Source organism: Hyla sarda, chromosome 6, assembly GCF_029499605.1.
Source record: "Hyla sarda isolate aHylSar1 chromosome 6, aHylSar1.hap1, whole genome shotgun sequence".
NCBI classification, from domain to species: domain Eukaryota; kingdom Metazoa; phylum Chordata; class Amphibia; order Anura; family Hylidae; genus Hyla; species Hyla sarda.
In genome coordinates, this window is record NC_079194.1 from 785,001 (window position 1) to 801,032 (window position 16,032).

Sequence of the window (16,032 nt, forward strand, 5' to 3'; positions counted from 1 at the left end):
AATAGTTGTACTTATCTATAGAAGTATGGGGGGGACTCCCAGGATGGCCTCTATTTAATAACTTTATGTAAGTGATGGGGAACTTGTTATAGTTGTACTTATCTATAGAAGTATGGGGGGACTCCCAGGATGGCCTCTATTTAATAACTTTATGTAAGTGGTGGGGAACTTGTTATAGTTGTACTTATCTATAGAAGTATGGGGGGACTCCCAGGATGGCCTCTATTTAATAACTTTATGTAAGTGGTGGGGAACATGTTATAGTTGTACTTATCTATAGAAGTATGGGGGACTCCCAGTATGGCCTCTATTTAATAACTTTATGTAAGTGGTGGGGAACTTGTTATAGTTGTACTTATCTATGGAATTATGGGGGACTCCCATGATGGCCTCTATTTAATAACTTTATGTAAGTGGTGGGGAACTTGTTATAGTTGTACTTATCTATAGAAGTATGGGGGACTCCCAGGATGGCCTCTATTTCGTAACTTTATGTAAGTGGTGGGGAACATGTTATAGTTGTACTTATCTATGGAAGTATGGGGGACTCCCAGTATGGCCTCTATTTCGTAACTTTATGTAAGTGGTGGGGAACTTGTTATAGTTGTGGATACTTGATGTATTATAACATCTGTGAACTTCCTTATATAACAACAAATCTATCTTCATGTTTTATATTGCCCAATATGTTTCCTTTTTTTTTTCTTTTCGGGAAACCATTCTGTTTGTGATGTGAATTCATGTACTGAAATGTTTTTTTTAATTTTCACTTTAAGATTCTGAACTATTTTCGCCCGAATCTTTTACCTCATTTTGATGAGTGAATTTTACTTTGCCTGAAAACCTTGAGGCCTGTTTGAGTCTTAGCACTTAGATATATGAAGGGGACGTGGCAGCCTCCGCTTCTAGTGGGTGGTCTCGGGGCCCCTTTAGCGGTCGGACCCTCCGTAATCCCCCAAAAAATGTTTCCGTAATTTCAGGCACAAGACTTCTCCTTTTTAAGGTTACAATTTATTACAGGTGTCTGACAGTAAAAGGGATTCTCTGATTTAGGGATCGACTGATTATCGGTTTGGCCGATATTCACGATTTTGGACGGTATCGGCAATGTAAATGCCGATAATGCACTGCCCCCGGCCAGAGACCGCCGCTGCCCTATTGCCTCCCCCATCCCTGGTTTTATAATTACCTGTTCCCGGGGTCCGTGCTACTTCTGGCTCTTGATTGGCAATGACGAGTGACGTCCTCGACGCGACATCACAGTCAGTGCGCACAGTGACAGCTCAGGAGGCCACCGGAGCCAGAAGTAGCGCAGACCCCGCGAACAGGTAATTATAAAACCAGGGATGGGGGAGGCAATGGGGCAGCGGCGGTGGTTGGACTAAGGACAGGCAGGGGGAGAGAAGCGGGCAGCGGTGGTCTCTGGGCAGAGGATAGGGGGGCGGCAGCGGTGGTGGTGGTTGGACTCAGGAGGACCCCAGGACAAGCAGGGGGAGATAAGCGGGTGGTGGTGGTGGTCTCTGACCCCGCAAGAGCCGCTGCAGTTCATTGATTTAAAGCGCCCACTTTAACCATTGATCTGCAGCGGCTTCTGCGGGGGTGGGGGTAGAAATAGCTGATAACTTATACTGGAATATCGGTATAAGTTTTTGGCTATCGGCCTCAAAGTTCACAGATTATCGGTATCTGCCCTAAAAAATCTATATCGGTCGATCCCTAGTCTGATTTATACAATGCACTTTCAGAAAGTTTGAGAGTAAAAAAAAGACAATAGAAGGATGGACCCCAATTTGGGCCTCGTCTATTAACCAAAGGCTCTATAAAATCATCACATGTCCTGTTACTCATGGTAACAGATATGGTTGTGTAATCAATGAAATGGGAGGGTAGGGAACAGTAGAAGGAGCCTTATCAGGAATGCGAGCCTCAGAGGACGACATTATACACAGGAAAAACAATGTCATATACAGAGAATAAAAACCAAACAAAAGTCATAGAAACCCTAACAGAAGAATAATGCATAATAACAATGGCCGCATCCGTTAGGTGGAATCAAGGTTGTATAAATGCAAATATATATATTTTATTTAACTCCATCTGTAGCAATTTTGGTGAGGACGGAGACTGCAAAAAATGCCACAAACTATTAACATAGTCCTGTTTGTGTCTGCAAGGACTCTTGTCCAGTGTCTCCTGGTGCCGTGGACTTGGTACAGACAGGCTTTGTGTGATCGCTGGTATACTCACTGGACTCATCCCCTATATCCCGTATACTGCTTATGTATTTAGCCAAGAGTTCCTTCCCGCTGGGATCTGTGGAACTTGTTTGGCTTCTGTACAGATTTACATCACTTAAGTTTGATCCCGTTCATTGTGTATGTGTTTCACTTAGAACCTTGTTTGGCTCTTACAATGACGGGTTATTGTTTTTGTATATTACTGTATATTAATGTTAGGAATGTCACTAATGGTTTTCTTTCTTTTTTACAGCATTGTTACTGATGTTGCAGTGGGCGTTAAGGTAAATCTTCTTCTGTAATGTGTGTACATTTTGCAGACCTGTGATAGACTTGTGTTAAATAAAAAGGACCTGTAGAAAATCCCTTTAAAAATGAGGTTTTACGGTCATTAAATATCTTGGGTGTCCTGATCAAGAACCACCTTTGTTTCTTGATACGTCCCCTTGTTTCTGAGATATGAGGGTTTGTGGTTTCTTAGTTTCTCGTGGTTTCAGTGAATGTTCAGATAGACATGAACTTGACTTTAATAACTGGAGTGACAGGTGGAAATATACAGCTCTGGGGGGGGGGGGGGGCAGGCAATTTTATACATTAAAGGGGTACTTCACTGGTCAGCGTTCGGAACATTTAGTTGGTTACGCCCCCTTGTGCCATCATGTCACGTCCCCTCAATGCAAGTCTATGGGAGGGGGCGTGGCGGTCAACACATCTCTTCCCCCCCCCCCCCCCCCCCCCCAATAGACTTGCATTGAGGGGGAGTGGCATAGCCAACCCCCACAGCGTGTGCAAAGCTTTCAGAATTAATCCCCTTCAAGGGACTCCTATTCCTACTATATATCCCCTGATTATATAATCCCACCAATTGCCTGATTCAATCCCAATATTAAACATTAGGTTCCCGTCAATCGAACCATTCTCCGAATTGTCTAAGAAACCATAAACCCTCATATCTCAGGAACAGAAGGACATGTCGAGACATTGTGAGAAGGTGTTTGATCAGTAGACCCTAAGTGACCCTTGGTTCCTTTTGTAATCTGAATACATTTTTGAGTCTATTCTCCATGTAAAGCAGGAGGATGGACATTGTATGTTTTTATAATATTTTTTTTCGGCAGCACCAAACCCCCTATAGTCAACTTTGTACAATGTTGATAGCCTATGTGAAAAACATTTCATTTACCAAAAGGGACTCCTTACCCCAGGAGAAAAAAGCCTGAATGTCTTGACCACTAGGTGTTTTCCCTGCAGCCTATTGGCTCAGTCTTTCTAGACAGAATTTGAGGGCGGGGCTTAGCTGCTACTGTGTGCAGGAGAGGGGCAGAGCCTGGTCTACATAAATACCTGCTAAGCTTGTCTTCCTTGCTCACATACCCCGAACCCCTTCTCCTCCTGCTGTCTCCTGTTGATTGACACACAAGGTTTGTCTGCTTTTGGCGACCCTGTGAAGACTGTCTGTGCCATCAATGGGTATCGTAGCACACGGTGCGGTGTCTGACAGGTTGGGAATCATTGGCCACGGGCAATCTACACTCTACTGCTGCTGGCAGGCAAACTCATGTGTATTAACACCAGGAGGAGAGACTGTGATGTCAGAGGAGAGAGGCACAGTCCTGGGGCATAGTGGACCCCTTGCCGTGCCTCTCAGGGTAATTGGGCATATTTTATTTTTAATGGAACAAAGCCAACAAATCCCCTTACACAGGAATGCCTTGAATGGACACATGATTCCTGCTGGACTTTGATGGCAGGTGTAATTCAAGTGACAGATGCCCGTTAGTCTATTACAGAAAACTTCTGACGTGTCCCCTGGACCGGCATCTTACCTTCACCATTTATTTCTCTTCTTAGAGAGGTTCTGACGAGCTGCTTTCTGGAAGTGTTCTTAATGGTCCCAGTTCTAACATGACCAGCATAGTTGTGACAGGTGAGTGAACATTATGTATTGATGGTCACCAGTTTTGTGCTAAAGCCTGGGATAAAGGCACTTGTGATACGTGGTGGCGGCCATGCAGCTTCTCGCAGCATGTAAACATTTAAAATGTTCTGCACTTAGTATGTCAGATTAGCCTTTCATATAGACAGACCAAATGTAAACGTGGAGCTGAGAGGAATTTCCGTTCAGAGCTCGGTCATTTGCTCTACAGACTAATTCTGTCCCTTAATTCAGAAGCTAAAGGTATTTGTCATATTGAAAATCGTGATCCAGGGGCTGCTTGTCGCCTTGTTCCTCAGGCTGGACCTCACTTTCACCTGCTCCTCCTCTCACTGCCAGGGATAGTGTGAGAAGCGTCTCGTTGTCATACCCCAGAGGCAGGGAACTGCTAAACTGATATCACACTATGAGAGGGCCCGGGACTTTGCAGGTCACTGTTTAACAGCTTCTGACATTATCTGCTCACAAAAGTTCAATGTAGGATTTTCACCACACACTTCTCTTGGTATAAACCTGGTGTTTTCTTATGTACCTTGTGGTTTTCAGGTTATGTACACTGTGTCACATGCTGGGGTTCTCAAGTTATGTACCCTGTGTCACATCCTGGGGTTCTCAGGTTATGTACCCTGTGTCACACCCTGGGGTTCTCAGATTATGGACTCTGTGTCACATCCTGGGGTTCTCAAGTTATGTACCCTGTGTCATATCCTGAGGTTCTCAGGTTATGTACCCTGTGTCACATGCTGGGGTTCTCAAGTTATGTACCCTGTGTCACATGCTGGGGTTCTCAAGTTATGTACCCTGTGTCACATCCTGGGGTTCTCAAGTTATGTACCCTGTGTCACATCCTGGGGTTCTCAAGTTATGTACCCTGTGTCACATCCTGGGGTTCCCAGGTTATGTACCCTGTGTCACATCCTGGGGTTCTCAGGTCATGTACCCTGTGTCACATCCTGGGGTTCTCAGGTCATGTACCCTGTGTCACATCCTGGGGTTCTCAGGTTATGTACCCTGTGTCACACCCTGGGGTTCTCGGATTATGTACCCTGTGTCACATGCTGGGGTTCTCGGATTATGGACCCTGTGTCACATGCTGGGGTTCTCAGGTTATGTACCCTGTGTCACATGCTGGGGTTCTCAGGTTATGTACCCTGTGTCACATGCTGGGGTTTTCAGGTTATGTACCCTGTGTCACATGCTGGGGTTCTCAGGTTATGGACCCTGTGTCACATGCTGGGGTTTTCAGGTTATGTACCCTGTGTCACATGCTGGGGTTCGCAGGTTATGTACCCTGTGTCACATGCTGGGGTTTTCAGGTTATGGACCCTGTGTCACATGCTGGGGTTCTCAGGTTATGTACCCTGTGTCACATGCTGGGGTTCTTGGGTTATGTACCCTGTGTCACATGCTGGGGTTCTCAGGTTATGTACCCTGTGTCACATGCTGGGGTTCTCAGGTTATGTACCCTGTGTCACATGCTGGGGTTCTCAGGTTATGGACCCTGTGTCACATGCTGGGGTTCTCAGGTTATGTACCCTGGATACCAAAGTCATGGCTGTGCTTGGGTATAGGCCCCATCTTATTTTCCAGTCTGAGTTCTGTTCTTGGCTCGTTCATCCTCTGTAGACTTTAAAGGAGTACTACAGGATCTGAAAACGTATCCCCTATTCTAAAGATAGGGGATAAGTGTCAGATCGTGGGGGTTCCAACCACTGGGACCCCTGCAATCTCCTGTATGGGGCCCTGGTAGTCCCCACAAAGGATGTGCATCAACCACTGCATGAAGCGGCAGCTGACATGCCCACTCAATACAACGCTGTGGGAGAGCGGGAGTGCTGCATTCGCCAATCTTCTGCTCCGCCATAGCACCTTATTGAGGGGACTTGTTGGCCACCGCTCCGTGCGTTGGTCGACACTCCCCCTCTCTGCGGACTGCCCGTGCACGTCGTCCCAGCGGTCGGACCCCCCCAGTGACCTGACACTTATCATCTATCCTTAGAGGTCTAGGCACTGGGACCACGATCAGTCAGAACTTTTGATGTGCCTTTCATAACCTTAACCCTTTAATGGGGTATTGCCATCTGGTCATTTATGGCATGCACAGACTGTCATAAATGTCCAATAGAATGGTGACCCCCCAATACATGATCTAGGACCCCCCAATACCTGATCTAGGGCGCTCCGGCCTGCTTGCAGTGACCATAGGTGGTTGGGAAGCAGATAAGTATGACTTCTGTTTCGTGCATTTTTCACAATTGACCCCTGATTCCAGTGCTATGCTCTTTAGGTGACCCCCATTAACCTCTGTGGGTATTATGCAAATTGTGTAAAACAGCCAGGTTGTCAGTCGTAGGCGTCCAAACCACCTCTGGTGGCCATAATTGTCCCAGTGGGAATACCCCTTTAAAGTCTGAGTTCAGAGATAGCAGCATATTCTTTTTCACTACTTAATTTAATAACGTGTTATTTATTTCATCCTCTTTCTTGTTAGAGAGCTGTATAAGGGCCTTTATTTATTGTAGCTGGGATCAGAGTTATCTCAGATCCTGGCTGTTAGTGTCCGCTTCCATACACAGCCCCCCCTGAATAGCTCCATTCCCCTATAACATGATGGATACCTACCTCAGGGTGTTCATCTGTGCTCAGCGATCAGCCCGTAGTCCCCTGAATCACTTTAATCCAGGAATTGAAAAACAGACCTTAATTCTTTCAGTGCCCACTCCCTGTCTCCAGGTTGGGTGTGATATTACAACATGGCTCCATTCTGACCCACACTCTGTTGTAGGGCTGGGCCGTATATACCGGTTCATACCAAATACCCGAAATTTTTGGTCTGGACGATATGAATTTTTCCCATACCGCAATATCGGTTGGGCCCCTCCCCATTGGGAATGAATTAGCCCCCCCCCCCTCCCCCCACCAAATCATGTTACCCGCCACCGCTGTTCTCCCCCCTACCCCCCCACCAAATCATGTTACCCGCCAGCGCTGTTCTGCTCCCCCCCACCGAATCATGTTACCCGCCAGCGCTGTTCTGCTCCCCCCCAATTAATGATCAGCCCAGCGGGGTACTACTCACTTATGTCACCCGCAAGCACTGCCCTCCTCCTCTTTGTTGGGGGCCGCCGGCACTGGAACTCTATACTGTACGCCAATGGTCTCTAACCTGCGGACTTGGCTGTCCGGGCATGCTGGGAGTTGTAGTTTTGCAACAGCTGGAGGTCCGCAGCTTGGAGACCACCACTGTACGCTGTATCCCTATGCCCGGGCCGCAAAAGATAAAGAAAATAAACTTTAACTTACCTATGTCGGCCTCACGCTGGGGACGGGAACTTTGGACAGCCGTCAGCCTATCACCGGCCGGAGAGATGTCCCGCCCTGGCCAGTGATAGGCTGAGCCCACTGTCATGTAAGGAGCCGGCTTCTTACATGACAGTGCGTTTAACCTATCATTGGGCGGGACATCTCTCCGGCCGGTGATAGGCTGACGGCTGTCCAAAGTTCCCGTCCCCAGCGTGAGGCCGACATAGGTAAGTTAAAGTTTATTTTCTTTATCTTTTGTGGCCCGGGCATAGGGATACAGCCGTTGGCTGTCCGGGCATGCTGGGAGTTGTAGTTTTGCAACAGCTGGAGGTCCGCAGGTTGGAGACCACTGGCGTACAGTATAGAGTTCCATCGCCGGCGGCCCCCAACAAAGAGGAGGAGGGCAGTGCTTGCGGGCGACATACGTGAGTAGTTCCCCGCTGGGCTGATAATTAATTGGGGGGCAGCAGAACAGCGCTCGCGGGTCACATGATTTGGGGGGGTTGAAAGAAGTACCGTTATATACCGTGGAACCGCCATAAGTTACAAAAAATACTGTGATACACATATTTGGTCATCCCGCCCAGCTCTACTCTAAGCGTTTTAATCGGATTGCACCAAATCCCATCTGCCTTGAGACGCCCCCAAGTCCGAAGCCTCCATTATTGATAACATAAGTTTCAACTTTCCCGGTGATGAAAAGCATCCTATCTCTCGATTGTGAGGCTCATGTACTTATTTTAATTTACCTTGAAGCCGCCATTGTGTGGCCCTCGCAGAGGAGCTTCTTTTCTTCGCTCTCTCTGAATGTGAATAGCGGTTTTGTACATTTAGGACACTTTAGGAGTAAAGCTGCTCAGAATGTGCCGAGCCTTTTGTTAGCGGTAAATGGGATTGAGATGTACAGTGTAGAATTATTCCCAGTGATTATGACATTGTAGAGGATCTATTCATTGCTACTTTCCTCACTTATTCCAGGGTCATTTTCTGCTGGGAGAAGACAGTAAAGCAGGTGCAGAAATGCCCATGAACACCGGCCTAAACGGTCTCCATTGGCAGTTCTCTAACAAAACAGGAGATTTCTCTTCTGCAAGAACAAAAACTGCGTTATTGATGGGCGGCATTCAAGAACTTATATAGAACTGTATATTACATTGGTTTTACCTTCCTGTACACACAGGCCTCAGATGTGCATGAATGGCCACACCACCTCAGCTTTTAAGCTTCCATTTAACCCCTTAATGATGGGACTGAAAGGCCATATATATATATATATATATATATATATATATATATATATATATATATTTATATTTTTTTTATTTGACAAGTGCCACCATGTGAGGGCTATTCCAAGGTTTCTCTGCTCCTCTATATCTCTATAGTATACCCTCAGAAGAGATGATCCTGCTCCCCTATATCTCTATAGTACACCCTCAGAAGAGAGGATCCTTCTCCTCTATATCTCTATAGTACACCCTCAGAAGAGAGGATCCTGCTCCTCTATATCTCTATAGTACACCCTCAGAAGAGAGGATCCTTCTCCTCTATATCTCTATAGTACACCCTCAGAAGAGAGGATCCTGCTCCTCTATATATCTATAGTACACCCTCAGAAGAGAGGATCCTGCTCCCCTATATCTCTATAGTACACCCTCAGAAGAGTGGATCCTGCTCCTCTATATCTCTATAGTACACCCTCAGAAGAGAGGATCCTGCTCCTCTATATCTCTATAGTACACCCTCAGAAGAGAGGATCCTGCTCCTCTATATCTCTGTAGTATACCTTCAGAAGAGAGGATCCTGCCCCTCTATATCTCTATAGTACACCCTCAGAAGAGAGGATCCTGCTCCTCTATATCTCTATAGTACACCCTCAGAAGAGAGGATCCTGCTCCCCTATATCTCTATAGTACACCCTCAGAAGAGAGGATCCTGCTCCCCTATATCTCTATAGTACACCCTCAGAAGAGAGGATCATGCTCCTCTATATCTCTATAGTACACCCTCAGAAGAGAGGATCCTGCTCCTCTATATCTCTATAGTACACCCTCAGAAGAGATGATCCTGCTCCTCTATATCTCTATAGTACACCCTCAGAAGAGAGGATCCTGCCCCTCTATATCTCTGTAGTATACCTTCAGAAGAGAGGATCCTGCCCCTCTATATCTCTATAGTACACCCTCAGAAGAGAAGATCCTGCTCCTCTATATCTCTATAGTACACGCTCAGAAGAGATGATCCTGCTCCTCTATATCTCTATAGTACACCCTCAGAAGAGAGGATCCTGCTCCTCTATATCTCTATAGTACATCCTCAGAAGAGAGGATCCTGCTCCTCTATATCTCTATAGTACACCCTCAGAAGAGAGGATCCTGCCCCTCTATATCTCTATAGTACACCCTCAGAAGAGAAGATCCTGCTCCTCTATATATCTATAGTACACCCTCAGAAGAGAGGATCCTGCTCCTCTATATCTCTATAGTACACCCTCAGAAGAGAGGATCCTGCTCCTCTATATCTCTATAGTGCACCCTCAGAAGAGAGGATCCTGCTCCTCTATATCTCTATAGTACACCCTCAGAAGAGAGGATCCTGCTCCTCTATATCTCTATAGTACACCCTCAGAAGAGATGATCCTGCTCCTCTATATCTCTATAGTACACCCTCAGAAGAGAGGATCCTGCTCCTCTATATCTCTATAGTACACGCTCAGAAGAGAAGATCCTGCCCCTCTATATCTCTATAGTACACCCCCAGAAGAGAGGATGCTGCTCCTCTATATCTCTATAGTACACCCTCAGAAGAGAGGATCCTGCTTCCCTATATCTCTATAGTACACCCCCAGTAGAGAGAATCCTGCTCCTCTATATCTCTATAGTACACGCTCAGAAGAGAGGATCTTGCTCCTCTATATTTCTATAATACACCCTCAGAAGAGAGGATCATGCTCCTCTATATCTCTATAGTACACCCTCAGAAGAGAGGATCTTGCTCCTCTATATTTCTATAATACACACTCAGAAGAGAGGATCCTGCTCCTCTATATCTCTATAGTGCACCCTCAGAAGAGAAGATCCTGCTCCTCTATATCTCTATAGTACACCCTCAGAAGAGAGGATCCTTCTCCTCTATATCTCTATAGTACACCCTCAGAAGAGAGGATCCTGCTCCTCTATATCTCTATAGTACACCCTCAGAAGAGAGGATCCTACTCCTCTATATCTCTATAGTACACCCTCAGAAGAGAAGATCCTGCTCCTCTATATCTCTATAGTACACCCTCAGAAGAGAGGATCCTGCTCCCCTATATCTCTATAGTACACCCTCAGAAGAGAGGATCCTGCTCCTCTATATCTCTATAGTACACCCTCAGAAGAGAAGATCCTGCTCCTCTATATCTCTATAGTACACCCTCAGAAGAGAGGATCCTGCTCCTCTATATCTCTATAGTACACCCTCAGAAGAGAGGATCCTGCTCCCCTATATCTCTATAGTACACCCTCAGAAGAGAGGATCCTGCTCCTCTATATCTCTCACACTTCGGAGCCCTGTCATATTTCAAGGAAACAGTTTAGGGCCACATAGGGGGTATCTCCGTACTCGGGAGAAATTGCGCTACAAATTTTGGGGGGCTTTTTCTCCTTTCACCCCTTATGAAAAGGTAAAGTTGGGGTCTACACCAGCATGTTAGTGTAATTTTTTTTTTCCTTTAACACTAACATGCTGGTGTTGCCCCATACTTTTCGTTTTCATAAAAGCAAAAGGAAAAAGACCCCCAAAATTTGTTACCCCATTTTTCTGAGTAAAGATGTAAAGTGCTCTGCGGGCACACTACAGGGCTCAAGATAAGGAGCGCCATTGGTCTTTTGGACTGAGAATTTGGTTGGAATGGAAGTCGGGGGGCCATGTGAGTTTACAAAGTGACCCCATTTTGTAAACTAAACCCCTCACGTAATGTAATAAGGGGTACAGTGAGCATTTATGCCCCACAGGTGTCTGACAGATTTTTGGAACAGTTGTCCGTGAAAATGAAAAATTTTAATTTTCATTTGCCCAGCCCCCTGTTCCAAAGATCTGTCAAAAGCCAGTGGGGTTTAAATGCTCACTGTACCCCTTATTACATTACGTGAGGGGTGTTGTTTCCAAAATGGGGGGGGGGGGGGGAGTTTCACTGTTCTGGCACCATGGGGGCTTTGTAAACGCACATGGCCCCCGACTTCCATTCCAACCAAATTATCTCTCTAAAAGCTCATTGGCGCTCCTTCTCTTCTTGGCATTGTAGTGCGCCCGCAGAGCACTATACATCCACATATGGGGTATTTCCTTACTCAGAAGAAATAGTTACAACTTTTGGGGGGATTTTTCTCCTATTACCCCTTGTGAAAATGAAAAATTTGGGGTAACGCCTGCTTTTTTGGGGAAAAAATCTAATTTTTCATTTTCATGTCCAACTTCAGTGAAAATTTGTCAAAGACCTGTGGGGTGTTAAGGCTCACTGTACCCGTTGTTACATTCTGTGAGGGGTGTAGTTTCCCAAATAGTATGCCATGTGTGTTTTGCTGTTCTGGCACCATAGGGGCTTCCTAAATGAGACATGCCCCCCAAAAACCATTTCAGTAAAATTCGCTCTCAAAAATCCAATTGTCGCTCCTCCACTTCTGAGCCCTCTACTGCGCCCGCAGAGCACTTGACACAGACATTTGAGATATTTCCTTACTTGAGACAAATTTGGTTACACATTTTTTTTTTGGGGGGGGGCTTTTTCTAATTTTTACCCCCTGTAAAAATAAAAAATATGGGTCTACAAGAACATGCTAGTGTGAAAAATGAAGAATGTGAATTATTGCCTCCATTTTGCTGCTGTTCCTGTGAAACACCTAAAGGGTTAACAAACTTTCTGAATGTCATTTTTAATACTTTGAGGAGTGCACTTCTTATAATGGGGTAATTTATGGGGGATTTGTTACAGATAGGCCCCTCAAATCCACTTCAAACTTAACTGGCCCCTTCAAATGTAACTTTTTCATGAAAATTTGCAAACATAAAGTAGACATATTGTAAATGTGAATCAATTTATAACTTATTTGGAATATTCATTTTCCTTACAAGCAGAGAGCTTCAAAGTAAGGAAATAAAATTTTCACATTTTTCACCAAGAAATAATACAAGTACTGACGAAAATTTACCACTAACATAAAGTAGAATATGTCAAGAAAAAACAATCTCTGAATCAAATTCATAAGTTCAAGCATCAGAGTTACTAATGGTTAAAGTGACAGTGGTCAGATGTGCAAAAAAAAGGCTGCGTCCTTAACCTCTTGAGGACGTAGGGCGTACCTGAATGCCTGGTCCCGGAATATAAAAACGAGGTCACACCGTGACCCCGCTTCATATGGGGTCGGTCCCGGCAGCTAATTATAGCCGGGACCCTGGGCTAATAGTGTACGGCACTGATCGTTGTGCTGCTCGCTATTAACCCTTTAGACGCGGCAATCAAAGTTGATCGCCACACCTAAAATGAAAGTGAAAGCTTCCCGGCAGTTCAGTCGGGCTGATCGCGATGAATAAAATTGCGATGTCCCGATCAGCTAGGATGTGAGCGGAGGTCCCCTTGCCTTGCTCCGTCTCGTCCGATCGGCGATTGATTGCTCTAAGCCTGAGATACAGGCTTGAGCAATCGACCGCCTAATAAGGCTTCTTTCACACTAGCAAATTCCTCCTTTTAGCAAGTTCCGTCGCTAGTTCAGTCCTAAATTCAGCTGTCACCGGCAGTAACCAAATCCTATACGTCCGTTAGAAAATACCATTATAGTCTATGGGATTTTTCTAATATCCGTTTCAATCCATTATTGATAAAGAACGTTATTTTGTGACAGAAGATAGTTACGGAAGAAAATAGATCATGAACGATTTTCTTCTGTCACAAAATAACGTCCTTTATCAATAATGGATTAAAACGGATATTAGAAAAATCCCATAGACTATAATGGGATTTTCTAAGGGACGTATAGGATTTGGTTACTGCCGGTGACAGCTGAATTTTGGACTGAACTAGCGACGGAACTTGCTAAACGGAGTAATTTACTAGTGTGAAACAAGCCAATGGCTTTGCAGGGATCAGCATAGGAGATCAGTGTGTGCAGTGTCATAGTCTCCTATGGGATAATAATGATCAGTATAAGAGATCAGTGTGTGCAGTGTTATAGTCTCCTATGGGATAATAATGATCAGTATAAGAGATCAGTGTGTGCAGTGTTATAGTCTCCTATGGGATAATAATAATCAGTATAAGAGATCAGTGTGTGCAGTGTTATAGGTCCCTATGGGATAATAATGATCAGTATAAGAGATCAGTGTATGCAGTGTTATAGGTCCCTATGGGATAATAATGATCAGTATAAGAGATCAGTGTGTGCAGTGTTATAGTCTCCTATGGGATAATAATGATCAGTATAAGAGATCAGTGTGTGCAGTGTTATAGGTCCCTATGGGATAACAATGATCAGTGTGTGCAGTGTTATAGTCTCCTATGGGATAACAATGATCAGTATAAGAGATCAGTGTGTGCAGTGTTATAGGTCCCTATGGGATAATAATGATCAGTATAAGAGATCAGTGTGTGCAGTGTTATACTGATCATTATTATCCCATAGGAGACTATAACACTGCACACACTGATCTCTTATACTGATCATTGTTATCCCATAGGGACCTATAACACTGCACACACTGATCTCTTATACTGATCATTGTTATCCCATAGGAGACTATAACACTGCACACACTGATCTCTTATACTGATCATTATTATCCCATAGGAGACTATAACACTGCACACACTGATCTCTTATACTGATCATTATTATCCCATAGGAGACTATAAGAGATCAGTGTGTGCAGTGTTATAGTCTCCTATGGGATAACAATGATCAGTATAAGAGATCAGTGTGTGCAGTGTTATAGGTCTCTATGGGATAATAATGATCAGTATAAGAGATCAGTGTGTGCAGTGTTATAGCTCCCTATGGGATAATAATGATCAGTATAAGAGATCAGTGTGTGCAGTGTTATAGGTCCCTATGGGATAACAATGATCAGTATAAGAGATCAGTGTGTGCAGTGTTATAGGTCCCTATGGGATAACAATGATCAGTATAAGATCAGTGTGTGCAGTGTTATAGTCTCCTATGGGATAATAATGATCAGTATAAGAGATCAGTGTGTGCAGTGTTATAGTCTCCTATAAGATAATAATGATCAGTATAAGAGATCAGTGTGTGCAGTGTTATAGGTCCCTATGGGATAACAATGATCAGTATAAGAGATCAGTGTGTGCAGTGTTATAGTCTCCTATGAGATAATAATGATCAGTATAAGAGATCAGTGTGTGCAGTGTTATAGGTCCCTATGGGATAACAATGATCAGTATAAGAGATCAGTGTGTGCAGTGTTATAGTCTCCTATGGGATAATAATGATCAGTATAAGAGATCAGTGTGTGCAGTGTTATAGGTCCCTATGGGATAATAATGATCAGTATAAGAGATCAGTGTGTGCAGTGTTATAGTCTCCTATGGGATGATAATGATCAGTATAAGAGATCAGTGTGTGCAGTGTTATAGTCTCCTATGGGATAATAATGATCAGTATAAGAGATCAGTGTGTGCAGTGTTATAGCTCCCTATGGAATCTATAGCATTGCAGAAATTTTTTTTAATAAAGGTCATTTAACCCCTTCCCTAATAAAAGTTTGAATCACCCCCATTTTCCCATAAAAAAAGTGTAAATAAAAATAAACATATATGGTATCGCCGCGTGCGGAAATTTCCAAATTATAAAAATATATCCTTAATTAAACCGCACGGTCAATGGCGTACGCGCAAAACCTTTCCAAAGTCCAAAATAGTGCATTTTTGGTCACTTTTTATATCGTGAATAAAAAGCGATCAAGAAGTTCGAGCAATACAAAAATGGTACCGTTAAAAACTTCAGATCACGGCGCAAAAATTAGCCCTCATACCGCCCCATACGCGGAAAAATAAGTTATAGGGGTCAGAAGATGAGAATATAACGTATACATTTTCCTGCATGTAGTTATGATTTGTTTCAGAAGTGCGACAAAATCAAACCTATATAAGTAGGGGATCATTTTAATAGTATGCACCTACAGAATAAAGATAAGGTGTCATTTTTACCGAAAAATGCACTGTGTAGAAACGGAAGCCCCCAAAATTTACAAAATGGCATTTTTTCTTCAATTTTGTCGCACAATAAAAAAAATTTCCGTTTTGCTGTGGATTTTTTTGTAAAATGACTGATGTCACTGCAAAGTAGAATTGGTGGCGCAAAAAATAAGCCATAATATGGATTTTTAGGTGGAAAATTTAAAGCGTTATGATTTTTAGAAGGTGATGAGGAAAAAATAAAAATGCAAAAAAAAGAAAAACCCTGGGTCCTTAAGGGGTTAAAAGGGTACATCGCTGATCAGCATTTGGACCAAACTGCTCTGAATGCTGGAGCCGGCGCCGGGAGCTTGTTAGACTTGCATTGAGGG

The 16,032-nt window shown here is 44.1% G+C and overlaps 1 protein-coding gene across 2 annotated transcripts in view; it reads left to right on the top strand.

The window, feature by feature from the left end:
- PTBP2 (polypyrimidine tract binding protein 2) overlaps nt 1-16,032 on the top strand; it is a 56,750-nt gene that overhangs the window by 21,028 nt on the left and 19,690 nt on the right. For both annotated transcript variants that reach the window (XM_056528546.1, XM_056528547.1), the window contains exons 2-3: nt 2,491-2,521; nt 4,089-4,164. In XM_056528546.1, the coding sequence (XP_056384521.1) occupies nt 2,491-2,521; nt 4,089-4,164 (107 nt within the window). The remainder of the gene's footprint in view (nt 1-2,490; nt 2,522-4,088; nt 4,165-16,032) is intronic.